Below are 14,031 nucleotides of genomic sequence, written 5' to 3' on the forward strand. Positions count from 1 at the left end.
CAAGGGAAGGAGCAAGGGCAAAGGGTAGAAGAACATGCAGACCACGTTGACTTAAAGAAAAATTGGCCACCGCCTTTTATTGAGTACAGTCATAGGAGCATTGGTGCAGTATGAGGCATGGATCCAGCACTAGGTGACTTGCCTGTCAGCCAATGACACACCCTCTCCCAGCTCGCTTTCTGGGGGAGCACCTTAGGATGGCAAGTCCATGGGTTCCACACGGGCATATACCACTGTGTGGTTCCCTTGCCATCTGAGTGTTAGAGCTGCGCCCCAGCCCCCAAGCTAGGCATAATGCAGAACAGCCCCCACCTTCAAGACCCTTCATGGGGTCCGCGGATCAGGGGAGGCAGACACACCGGCTAAGCCGCCCTCGATGCTGGGTCTAGCCCAGTGCCCAAGCCACCAGTAAATGACTGTAACAAGAGCATAAGCAGACACCGACTGAATCAGCTGCCCCAGATGTGGTTCCCTGAACAAAGGAGGGGTAGGCCAGGTGAGCTCTGGCTTCTGTTCCTCCTGGAAGCACTGCCCCTTCCCACAGGGCCAGGCGGCTGGCCACTGCCCTAGCTGCAGCAATCAGCCATACCATGGCACTCCACCACAGTCAAGGAGCTGCTGAGGAGTTCCTTCCAGTCTGGAGGCTACCACTTCTGTGACCACTTGCATGATCTTGCCACCTGTCCTTGCAGTTGCTACAAAAGGTAAATCTTTGTTCCCATGCAGGGAAGCCTTTTACCTGAAGCTTCTGCTGAGTAATGGAAGGCTTTGTGGCCAGAGACTCTGCAGCAGTTGGTGTTATTTTTCTTATGTAGCCACCATTCTTTCCTCCACTACCAGACACGAAAGATGACAGCAGTTTCTTCAGCTCACCTGGAACAAATGAATATGTAAGGATGACAAGCTGGCCACAGGAGACAAAAAAGTATACCAAGCATTTCACTGCTAGATTTCCACAGAGACCAGGAGAGAAGGCAAAACAATCCCACCCATTCTCTTAATTGAGCGTGTCAGGAAGAAGATGGGAAATGCCTTCTAGCCTCATATAACCTCATATAAAGAAAGAAAGACAGCGAAACTCATAGCTATGGGGGGGGGGGAGTCAAAAAAGACCAAAAGTGAAGGAGCTAAAGGTACTCCTTGAGGGAGGAAGATATATTATTCATTTAGAATAGACTGATAAATGACTCACCAAGATATGGACAACAAGAATAAAGCAACTGCTGATCCACCAAAGGCACAGAATCCTGAGAAAAGGGAGAAAAGAGCCAGATACTGTATGGATATCCTTTTAATCTCCCAGTTACTTAAACTAGATCTGTCTTTATTCATTTAGAATAGACTGATAAATGACTCACCAAGATATGGACAACAAGAATAAAGCAACTGCTGATCCACCAAAGGCACAGAATCCTGAGAAAAGGGAGAAAAGAGCCAGATACTGTATGGATATCCTTTTAATCTCCCAGTTACTTAAACTAGACCTGTCTTCAGACAACAAATAACAAGAAACCTGGTTAAAGCGACATCATGCGCTCAAATATTCAAGCTTACCAGAGCTTGAGCCGTTATTTCTAAGTCTGCTGTTAATTCTTCCAGTCTTGCTTCACCCGCAAAGAAAAGGTTCTCTGGGACAGTGGGGACCTGGAATACACACCCTGAACAATTAATCCCACCAGCAGTGCAGAGCAAACCAAAAGCTTCAGTCAGAGAAAAAGGCTGCACAGGAAAAACATAAAGCAGTTCACTCAAGGACACCACCAGAAAGGGCTGCACCTGACCCCAGTTATCTGTGGTAAAGGTCAGGTCTTGCCCCCTGTGTCCAACTGAAGCCCATCTCCTTACCCCAATAGAACTAAGATAGAGCTTCAATTAATACAACTGCTCTCTTTGCCTATGAGCTGGCCTAACACAGGGGAAAGTGCTGAGAACAAGGAGGCAAGAAACAAGTCACTCAGATTAGTACTGAAATGCAGTACTTTCACAGGTAAGTTGGGAAGCATGATTTATGGCACAGTAACTAGCTTGATGTGCTTACATTCCTGTATTATCATTTCCCCTACACAATACCTAAACCCACCAGATTTAAGTTATGTTCTCAAATATGCTAATAAACCACAGCTGTCAAAATGGGGCCCAAGAGGTTTATTAGGTCCCTCAGAGTACCCAGTGGGGCCCAGTACCCACACTCATGGAGCTTCCTTAACCTTAGCCAAACTACTGGTCTACCAAGGCCAGCACTGTTTACTCCGACTGGCAGTAGCTCTCCAGAGTACCACCCCACTGCCCGATCCTTTCTAACTGGAGATACCAGGGACTGAACCCTCAGACCATCTGCATATAAGTTATCACTGCCCGATCCTTTCTAACTGGAGATAACAGGGACTGAACCTCAGACCTTCTGCATACAAGTTGTCAAGGAATTTACAATCTGTCAGGGTTTGCTGTCATGTCATCTAGTCAGTGGGAAAGAAGACTCAGGGTCAAACCATACAAGATGATGGGAAAATGTGTGACAAATGCAATATTTTTAACTGTTAAAGAACAGCCAGAAAGGCTGCAGATTAGGGTCAGAACTGCAGCACAGGGGGGAGAGTTTAGCTCTTCCCACCATGCCATTTTGCATGCTTCAACAGCCCTTCATAGTTATCGGCCACACTACATGGAAACAGACAGGCAATCTTTATGTTTCCCTCAGCAAGGCAATAACAATAGGTGAAGGGATTTTGGCAGATAAGATGCAGAACAGAGGCAATATTGGGTTTGAATGGCAAAGGATATTTTTAGAAGCTAGCCACTCATCCTATGAATGGCACCCTCCCTCATCAAAACAATCTTTTAAAAACAACAACAACAAAGGCCTCTAAACACATCTAGCCCATTTGAGCTTGATGATCATGCTTTAACAAGACAAACCAACCCCGCTGTTCATTCATTACTGGCATATATACACAAACTGAAAATATATATATACATACATAAATATATATATACACACACATACAAAAATACAGCATTATGCACTATAAACTAGTTGTTGATTAATGGCCAAGCACGGTAATCTGTTCAGTGTATTTACTGCATGCAGTCATACAGCTCCAGAATCCCTAACTTTCATTTGAGCCCATGTAGTGACTAAAAGTGCCTGAATGGAAACTCAAAGGTAGCACTAGCAGTCAAAAGTTGTTGTGAACCTCTATTAGAAGCCTTATCAAAATGTTTTGTGAATAGCTGCCCATTGATGAAGCATTGTTCATGTACATTACCTCAGAAATCCATACAATCTTTGTTTACCTCAGAAGACTGTAATGTTATTGTTCTGAACAGACATATCATTTAAGCTATTGCTTTAATTACTACTGAGGAAGATCTACGAAACGAAGTTAATATCCGGATTCTTCGTCTCTTTATGAATATCTCAGTTTCAAGAGAAAAGATATATTATATTTACTTTCTTGTTTTCTACATTGTATTTACATGTTTTTATATTATTCTAATTTGCATACTTTAGACACTGGCTTACTTTAGAGAACTGTTTAAAGAGCTGTATTCACATAAAACACTGGAAACATTTGGGGAAAGTGCTGTATCAGTTGTACATGACGCGTTGGAAAACCACAAGGACTGTAAGATGCATGTTGTTTCCTAAAGAAAATAAACACTCTCCTTACTTGAAAAAGCCATCCCAAAACAGCAAGAATCAGTAGCTTGTTCAGGAAACACATCTTTTTATCTTCAGAAAGCAGCAGACATCTGTAAGAGAAGGGTAAAAGAAGAAAAACATTAAACGTCATGATTCTCTTTGATTCTTCTCCTCCATTTCAAAGCCTTGGGGGGAGGGAGGGAGGGAGGTAACTGGCTTAAATATGCTCATAATTAGTATAACACTGTGACGGATTCCAAAAAGGGAACACCTAGAGAAAAGCGATGTGCAGACATAGGGCAGTGTGGAGAGATGGAATGTTTGGGAGGTTGATGGGCAGAAAACGGACAGAGAGGGAGTTGGAGGACGGAGAGTGAGGGAGGAGGTTGTGAGCGGTTGGAGGCTAACAGCCATTGGGAACTGACACATTGTGGGAAGAATCCCAGAGAGCGGTTTAATTGTTGGAACCTTTGGAACGTGTATCTGATTAAGGTTGTGCTGGAGGAAAATGTGAGATGTCACAGTAAAGCCGTTTTATTCTTATAAACAACGGAGTCCGGTCACTAATTTCCGCCAGTTTTAAGAGCCTTGGAGTGAACCAGGAGAGTTTCATCACGAAGAACGAAACCAGTGGGTAAGTGGTCCCCGCTACTACCCGAAGCTAGCAGTGTCCCGCATGAGAGTGGTGTCCAAAAGGTGGTGGCCTGTAAGAGCCCGTGACAAGTGGTTGGCAGCGTCGCGATTCGAGAATAGCCCACGTAAGCAGGGTGAAGGAATACAGAGAGGCAAGGCGGCCAGACTGTATTCAAACTGCTAGCGTAGTGGGAGGGAGGAACTCGTGACAGAGATGGCCCCTCCGCAGAAGAATGTCAGGGCAAAGGGAGATGAAGCAACAGCTGGGGAGAGTGCTGAAGAAAATCCCACCCTTGACATTGAAAACATGAGATTGAAGGTAGAACTGGCACGTATAGAGGCAGAAAGAGAGAAAGCCAAAATAGAAGCAGAGAAAGAGTTGCAAATGGCGAGGCTAAAAACAGAGGAAAGAGAAAGAGAGAGAGAAAGACAGTCACAAGCAGTGTGTTGATGAAATGTTTGTTGTATTTGTTTGCTTTTGAAAGTTGTTTGTATATAGATACAAGAATGTAACTTAAGGATAAGGAAGCCGCACACGAACCCCATTGCACAGGAAAAGGTTGCACCTTTCCCTGGTACAATGTTCTTCAGAGGAGGGGCGTGTGACGGATTCCAAAAAGGGAACACCTAGAGAAAAGCGATGTGCAGACATAGGGCAGTGTGGAGAGATGGAATGTTTGGGAGGTTGATGGGCAGAAAACGGACAGAGAGGGAGTTGGAGGACGGAGAGTGAGGGAGGAGGTTGAGCCATTGGGAACTGACACATTTTGGGGAAGAATCCCAGGGAGCGGTTTAATTGTTGGAACATAGGGAACGTGTATCTGATTAAGGTTGTGCTGGAGGAAAATGTGAGATGTCACAGTAAAGCCGTTTTATTCTTATAAACAATGGAGTCCGGTCACTAATTTCCACCAGTTTTAAGAGCCTTGGAGTGAACCAAGAGAGTTTCATCACGAAGAAGTGACAAACACACTCTCTATCTCTGAAAAATTTGTCAAAGTATTCAGTTAGTCCAAGATGTTATCTGGGTCAAGTCACTTCAAGTGACTTGACCGAAGTGACTTGACCCAGCTGTTATCTGGGTCAAGTCACTTCAATCCTATTATACAAACCTAGCTTCTTGTCAAAGTATTCAGTTAGTCCAAGATGTTATCTGGGTCAAGTCACTTCAAGTGACTTGACCGAAGTGACTTGACCCAGCTGTTATCTGGGTCAAGTCACTTCAATCCTATTATACAAACCTAGCTTCATGGGCTTCCAGATCATTTTTAGGAAAAATTCAAAGTGCTGGTTTTGACCATTATAGCCCTAAATGGCTTGGGACCACAATACCTGACAGAGCCATCTTCTTTGAGGCTCTGCTTCATTAGCCACTACTAGCAGAGCTTTAGCAACAGCTGACAGGGCCTTTCTGGGGGCATCACCAAGATTACGGAACTTTGTTTTACTTAATTCTGAGTCTGGATTGTTTCAGTTGTTGTGGATTGCTAAAACTCTAGTTTTGGTTCCTGCTGGCTATTCTTTTTAAAATACTCTGCTTTAACTGTTCCGTTGTTGTTTTGATACATTTGTCAGGGTTGTAGCAAAGAGTGTTCCTGATCTTATTTTAACTGTATATGTAATCATGATTTTGTTATATACTAAAAAGCTGGGTATAAATATTTTAAATAAATTTCCCTTTAAACTATCTGAGACAAATTCTACAAAGACATCAGCCCTACTGATCCGAATAAATACCCAAAAAATACCTTACAAAAAAAAAATACCGAAATAGCTGCACCTGAATAAAAGCCAATATTATTTGACTTTTATTCAGGGGCAGCTAAAAAGCATTTAAAGAGACCACCTGCTGAATTCACTAGCAGACCCATGGCAGCACAACTCAGCGAGTGAACTCAGAAGGGATTTAAACTTTAAATGTTTGCTGAGTTCAGTCACCGAGTCATGCTGTGAACTCAGCAAGCCTTTAAATTTTAAATCCTTTTTCCATTATACCCTATGAGGATGGTCCCCATAGGGTATAACGGAGCCAAATAAATTCGGGATTCCAAAGTATTTACCCGAATCCCAATACAAACCCGATATTAGTACTCAGGAATACCAATATTTTTGGGGTCTAACAGAGTCAAATCGGAAAAAACCAAAAATTTATTTTTGCACACCCCTAATCAGTGCTTAAATTGAGCAAACTCTGGAGGACAGCGGAAGACAAGAGGGCCTGGCATGATGTGGTCCATGGGGTCGCGAAGAGTCGGACTCGACTGTGCAACTGAACAACAACAACAACAAAAAACCCCAGTGCTTGCTATGAACTACTGAGAAAACAGGTTCCTTTTTAGTTTCTGGGACCATGCATCAAGAGCAAGGTCCATCTATACTTAGCTGTTAAGACAACATGTAACTTGAGGTAAGCTCTAATTCTGATAACTTTTAACATCTTTATGGATGAAATATAGTTATGGTTTAGATGCATCAAATTGTTGGAACTGTCAAACCAAAACAGCAGATTCATTACATGTATTATGGAATTGTCCAATGATTGTCTCATTCTGGGAGAATATCATAATGGTAATTGAAAGAGCTAATACATTATGAAATACCAATGATGTATAAGGTGGTGGTGTTAAGGTCTGTTTTTTTTAAAGAATTGGTTGGAATTGATTGACAGTACCTGGCTACAACTCTAGTAACAGCTGCAAGGATTTATATATATGGCTGCAAATAGAAATCTGCAAATTCACCATTGATGATGGATATAGAACTTTGCATTAGTAATAAAACTGACATTATAAGAGGGAAGGCAAGGATAACCAAACAAGAAGAACTGTAAAGAACTGAGTATTGTTTATTAAGCACTGGAATAAACTTTGCAGATGCCATAGACTACATGTATTATTTTCTTTGATGCAAACTATATTTAAGCAAAGGTTTGTAGCTGGAGGAATATAATATGTTGCAAGCCAAGAGAAGAGGTATCGTAGTTTGTGTAAATTATATACCAATGATATTAGAGTAAAGGCAAAGTTTCTATCCATGTTATAATCAGAGATTACTAATGCTGATAAAAAATTTACTAGGAAGGCAATATTCTGCCTCTCAAGTACGCAACTCCTCTTCCCACACCTCAAACACATTCAAGTACCACTTTCCACTTCCCTTACCTGTACAGCTGTAGGAGGAGAGTAAATATCTTCCCATAGTAGTCAAGAAATGGAGCAATATGATCCATAAGGGAAAGGAACTCTACAACCCAAGGTACAGTGAGGACTGTGCGCTGTTTCTGAACTGATTGCCTTAGAAGTTTCAATATATCCAGCACAGGAAGGGTCTTAACAGAAAAACAAACATAGGAATGAATATACATACATACATACATACATATATGCATGTATGTGGATAGTTATATCCCACTGTTCTCCCCACTGAGAACCCAAAGTGGATCACAGCATCATTCTTCTCTCCATTTTATCCTCTCAATAACCTATAAGGTACTTCAGGCTGAGAATGATTGACTGGCTCAAGGTCAACTTACATGGCATGGGGTGGCCAGATCCCAGTCTGACATTCTAACCACCACTACACACTGGAAATACACATAGGAAACTAACCTGTCTTGATTCTAAAAATCCACACACATAAAACACTATCAAATTCATTTCTATTCTGCCCTTTCTCTAAGGAGCTTCATGAGGCATACATATTTTTCCATTCCCCCCCTCAATTTCCCTATCTGTCTCACAGAGTTCTTGTGAGGATAAAATGGAAGAATGGGGTATATTCAATTTCCCCAAAACGGGCTCACTTTTTAACATCCGGGAGAGAAATTCTCCCTCAGCTAACCAGGGTAAAAGAAACACCACATTTTTGACAGGCAGTTGGAGGGGAAACATGCATGATCTCACAGGAAGCCCCCACACATTTACAGACAGTAGCACACCAAACCATTTTACTTGGTACCCAGGGCAAATTGTCTACCCAAGCAATGAAAGCACTGGCAGCACTTTTGGAGCCGGGGTGAAGGAGAAGGCAACAAGCTTAGGCCTGTTGCCACCTCCCAGACCTACTAAGACACCAGCAAAAGATGAATCCCTCAGATGGCTGGGCAACACTGCTGGGACCTGGCTTGCTCCAAATGCATCTAGCCAAATACAGCTCTCACTCCCCCACCAATTGTTTGCCAGTACACCAACATCTTCACAGGTAGATGTGGTTTTTTCTTTGCAGTTGGGCCAAAAAAAGGGGTGGGGGGCGGTGCTATCTAGTATATCATTCTTTAATGAAAACATCCACTATATGTATGTACATCTTTGATTAGGAAAATCAAATTTTTGCCTAAAGAAAAAAAAACAAGCATTATTACAGCTAAACTTCAGTTAATTCAATTCCTGGCTCCTAAATGAAAGAAAAGCTCAAACTGTATTTAGCTGCATATCATAAGGAAAGGTATCAGAGAATGATTCCATAGGGATGCTCTAGAGGCTGATCTTGCATTGAGCAGGGGGCTGGACTAGATGGCCTGTATGCCCCCTTCCAACTCTGTGATTCTATGAATGCCTACTGCAAAGAACAACTTAAAAAGAAAATTTTTAAAAGGAAGATGTACTGGCATTAACAGCATAAGGAACACATTCAGGTTCAGCACTTTTAAGCCACTCATCTGATCACACTTTCTACGTCCAGCCTCAAGGACAGAGCAGTCTTATGTTTAGACAACCAGCTCACTTCAGTAGCTGGAGTGCTGGATTTGGATGTGGAAAATACAAGGTCAGCCCCTGCTCAGCCACTGAAGGTTACTGATACCGCCCTTGGACATTATGAGCATCGACCTCATATAGCTGATGTGAGGGAGGGATAAACTGAGATAATTCCTTATGTGCCACCATCAACACCACAAATGTGAGAAACATTAAATGGAGACAAATTCCAGATCAGTGTTTGAAGTAGGGTCTAACAGAGCTCTAACATCCAACAGAGATGATGTGGACCTCAGCTCCCCTCGGATGACATCTCAGACAAACCGAGGATAAACTATCAGAAATCTTATTTTATTCAAACACTGGAAAAAGATGATACACCATAGAGTTATCAGGAGTGTAATAGGGTTCTAGGTAGTCCACCAGAACAATGGAGGGCACTGCAAGAATTTTCTGTCTCCCTGGTGTTCTTTCTCGACCACGACCACTGCCAAAAAAGGAAGGATAAGTTAAGGCAGGGTGTAGAGGAGGGGAAGGAGAAATCTCTGGCTTAGCTTTACCACCTAAGCCAGAGAATTCAGCACCTGGGAAGCTCATCTCAGACAAGCCTCAGGAACGGTTGAAGCTGATACTCCAGGCCAAAGGTGACAGAATTTCATCAGCATCTACAGTTACTGATAAGATATGATAGTTCTCTCTTTTTAATGGATATTTGTTTTAAAGCATCTCTGCATCAAAAATTTTCACAGCAGAAGAGACCCTAACTGCAATAGACAAGGTTTTTAAACATGGGATCCATAAGAATAAATAGGACACTTCCTGTCACATAAACAAAGCACTGAATGAAAGAGAAAAGGGACTGTACGATATCAGTATATGAACTTCAGAATTTGCCTTCAGTTTGTAGCACCTCGATGACCAAAAGTGGTACAGCAACACTGGAGGCTAAATTAACTAGGCAATTGAGTTTTAACAGGCAACAGCTACTCTCTTCAGAAGCACTCAAGACTCTTATATAATGAAACTTTTCTGTGTGAGAGAATACACAGAAACACCTGGGGGGATTTTACTTCTGTGAGGTTAGTCTGGTCAGTCACTTACGTGGTTCCTTAAGGTCACTGCAGATGCTTGCAGGTCGCCTGTTGAGGGCTCCATTGTGTGATAAGGCAGGAAGACAAGGAATCCAAAGAACTTCGCCAAGAGTCGAAGGTTCATAAGGACTGCAGCAAAACGCTTCTTCTCATCCTGATATTGGGGGGGGGGGAACCAAAAGTCATACATGTTGTAGTCAAGGAGCAGGTTCAGGGTATAGCAATCTAACATTCTGTCCTCTTATAAAGCCTCCAGAGCCCTTATGATACTAAAAAGAAGGTAAAAATGCAGGTCAAACAGGTAGACTGTACAGTATTTTTGTCCCTGCTGGGGCAAACATACAGGTAGGAAAAACCGTATAGAGGGTGGCTTCCCCTTACCACACCTGCAGATCTGATTCAAACTGGAGGTCTCACACACCAACTATTTAAGTAGGGGGAAAGTTTGGATTTTCAAACAAGGAGCTCTCAACACTATGTCTGTTTTGGTCCTATGGCATCCAAATGGAAAGGTTTAAAAGCTTGCTATATAGAGAAACGGGTTATTTACAAAAGTTCTTCACCACTACATAAAAGCAGTCCTTTCATCGTATCAACTATTTGGGAAGAGGGATTGAAAAAGCAGTTTGGGGACTATTTCTAATGAGACTGGAAAACTTATTAATTCAGTACATATTTATTCCACACTGTCTCCAAGGTGCTCAGGGTGGCATATGTATTTCTCCTATCATCCATATAAAAGAGCCAAGAGTGTTCACAGCACTCACTGAATTCCTCATTACCATTTAGGCAATGATAACTGTCCTCTCCTCACTTCAGGCAACAGTGACAGCACTACAAGAGTGACCTGTTGGCAGCCCCAATCACTGCTGCTTCAGCACCATTTTCTTTACCAAATCAATCCTCCTAGGAATACTGATGTTCTCACCAAACCTGATTTGTCTACAGGACAATATCACTGATCTCAGGAGGAGGAAGACTGTTTGTTGTTCTTGTGTTTGGGTTTTTTTTTGGGGGGGGGGTTCATGACAAACTGACCTCCAAAAGCAGGATGCTTAGTGCATCAAATTCAAAGCTGGGAGATTAAGTGTTAATGCCTCACTCTAAAGCACAGTTTGATTGACAGGCTGCTGCCTGCATGCGCCCCATTCTCTGATAGGTCAGCGCCAGCTGAGGAGAGCTTTCTAAAGTCTAGTCAGTTGTCAGAGGAAGTCAGTTGTCATTCAGACTTTGGCTTGGCAGCTGCCAGTCAGAAGTGTGCGTGTGTCAGTTTGAGGGAAACAGACAAGTTCACTTGGGAAGTGAAGGGACACAACTCCTTCCCCTTATTGTGTACCAACACATTTGAGAAAAAGTTCAGAAAATAGAACTAGCTGAATTCCATTTATCCACAGGCTCCAGTTCTGGGGTTTGGGTTTGACAGATGGGACTGGAAAAGAGGTTGAAAACTGCCAGTCTAGCCAAACAAAAAAGGATTATCGCTCCTAGAAAGAGGAGAATATTTCTTATCCAGTTGTTCAGAGGGTTCAACTCAAAAGGGACCCCTGGTTCATGTGAAAAGGAAATGGTCTTATTTATTTAATGGGAGGCTCTGGGTGGTTTACAACAATTCTTAATATAATACAATTAAAACTGCAATTAAAAGACAATTTAAAACAATAAAACCCTAAAATGGAATACCAGGCCACTGGAGTGGGGATAGCCAGGAAGGAACAGGGACACCTGCCACCTCAACCAAAGGCCCGGTGGAAGAGCTCTGTCTTACAGGCCCTGCAGAATGGTAATAGATCCCGCAGGGCCCTGATCTCATATGGGAGCTCATTCCACCAGGCGGGGGCCAGGGCTGAAAAAGCCCTGGCCCTGATCAAGGTTAGTTGGGCATCCCTGGGCCTGGGGCCTGCTAGAAGATGTTGATTTGCAGACCTTAGTGTCCTCCAGGTCTCATATGGGGAGAGGCAGTCTCAAAGGTATCCTGGCCCCTGGCTTTAAAGGTAAGCACCTTTTATATGCCTTTATACCCATCACGCGTATAAACGGGAAAGTTATGACCACACAAGGGAAGTATTTAAATACTGGAAGAACGTACTTCCAGGAAACTTAAGATAGTTTTATCAAACTTTATTAAGACACATTGCTGCTGAAAGAAATCTCTAAGACAAACAAACCTCTCACAGCTAAGAACTGAGTCTAAGAATATAAACTTCAACTTTACTCTGTTGCCTGTTCAAAATATTATAATTTGTATAGACAACCAAATTTACCTCAACTTCTCATCCCCTGCCCTAGTCCTACTCAACTGTGCGCGTTCAATAAAATCAACCTTTGTGTTTGAACTTGACTTCATTTCAAGTGCCATTTCCAAAGGGATTTATAAGAGGGCTCCTGCTGAGTTACAATAAATCTCTGGCCCAGGCAAAAGCCAGATATCTTCTTTAGCACAGGGTGGGACGCACAGAAAGTTACAATTCTATAATTCAAATACGCTACTAAGAGGCTGCTCAGTCAGAGGGGGGAACAATGTTTTGGTGGGAATATCTGCCTCACAGAGAAGTGGCAGCAGGGGTTCATCATTCATAGTTCTGGGATTGGTTGTCATCAGCATGCTGATGGTGGTGGTGTTCAGTCGCATAGTCGAGTTCGACTCTTCACGACCCCCTAGACCACATCACGCCAGGCCCTCCTGTCTTCCATTGTGCTCCGGAGTTTGCTTAATTTCATGTTCATTGCATCAATTACACTATCTAACCATCTCAATCTTTGCCGTCCCCTTCTTCTTCAATACAAATATACTTTATTTTACCTAGAAAAAAAATTAGGTTATCTGGCCAAAGACTTTTTTTTAAGGGTAGCACTTTTAGACACCAGGCCGAGAGAACTAAAATTCCATAAGTGGGGCAAATCAGCACACTGCTATGCTGGAGAACTCACACAGAAATATTTACACACACTGGTCCACAGTCACAAGTGAGGCCAGATACAATGGTTACTGAAAGCCTGTTTACTGTTTACTTGTGCAACATTGTAAAGAAATGCTAATAAAGATTCTGCATTAGGACTGGTTCAATGAACAAGACTTCTGAAGAGCTGTCCACAGGCAATGCAGCTTACCTGTTCATCCATTGCTTCCCCATCACTGCGTTCATGTTCCACCAAGGCAAGAGCATTCAGTTCCAGTATCTGCAGGCAGAGACTGTCCATCAGGTGCTGATTAAATTGATAGCTTTGGCAAAGAAAGAAAAAGAATTTAGAATGAATAGTGCAAAACTTATTTTATAAGACGTTTAAATTCAGCTAGGTCATTAAGTTGTATTAAATATCCCCAGGTTTATTATTATACTGTGATTAATAACTATACTTGAGAATGGCTGATACAATGCAAGAGTGTATTTAAAACCCTCAAAACAGAACCACCAGTATAAATGTGTCTGTCAAATAAGGACCCACCGTATGCTTCTAACAAATTGGGCTCAAGTCCAGAAGTCCAGAAAGTTGTCGCTTCAATAAAGAAGTGTTGGCCTTTATGCCATAAGACTTCAGTCTGTCCTATGCGTGTGTATGTATGTATCAGGGTACTGGTCATACGATTAAAAAAATAATAAAATATCTCTGAAGCCCTGAATGGTGTTTCATAGTGACAATTTGAACAAATATTTGTAACAAACACATTTTAGGGTACACACACAAACACTTCAAATGCATTTCGTGCAATTTTTAAAAGGAAATTAAATTACAGCGCTCTCACACAGGTTTGTCCCCCGATACTGAGCATCATTTTTTTAGCTTGTCACAGTGCAATGTCATATTGCCTCATGGAATATGAAAAGGCACAAGAACTCTGAAGCATTTTGTTAACTGAGGCAATAAACTGATAAAGAAACAGCTACCTAAAAGGAGCAGGATTTGTGGAAATGCAGGCAAAAACTTAGTTAACCTGCCATCCAGGGAATAGACTGAGCACAAACCCTTTTCA

At 42.3% G+C, this 14,031-nt stretch overlaps 1 protein-coding gene across 1 annotated transcript in view; it reads right to left on the minus strand.

The window, feature by feature from the left end:
• The window catches only part of CDAN1 (codanin 1), a 61,717-nt gene that overhangs the window by 18,198 nt on the left and 29,488 nt on the right, over positions 1 to 14,031 (minus strand). Inside the window, exons 12-18 of the mRNA XM_015420045.1 lie at positions 13,170 to 13,281; positions 10,072 to 10,215; positions 7,438 to 7,604; positions 3,672 to 3,753; positions 1,555 to 1,644; positions 1,359 to 1,413; positions 740 to 873 (exon numbers count right to left, since the gene is read on the minus strand). Coding sequence (XP_015275531.1) covers positions 740 to 873; positions 1,359 to 1,413; positions 1,555 to 1,644; positions 3,672 to 3,753; positions 7,438 to 7,604; positions 10,072 to 10,215; positions 13,170 to 13,281 — 784 coding nt within the window. The remainder of the gene's footprint in view (positions 1 to 739; positions 874 to 1,358; positions 1,414 to 1,554; positions 1,645 to 3,671; positions 3,754 to 7,437; positions 7,605 to 10,071; positions 10,216 to 13,169; positions 13,282 to 14,031) is intronic.

This window comes from Gekko japonicus, unplaced genomic scaffold (assembly GCF_001447785.1).
Source record: "Gekko japonicus isolate JY-2015 unplaced genomic scaffold, Gekko_japonicus_V1.1 scaffold27, whole genome shotgun sequence".
Taxonomy (NCBI): Eukaryota; Metazoa; Chordata; class Lepidosauria; order Squamata; family Gekkonidae; genus Gekko; species Gekko japonicus.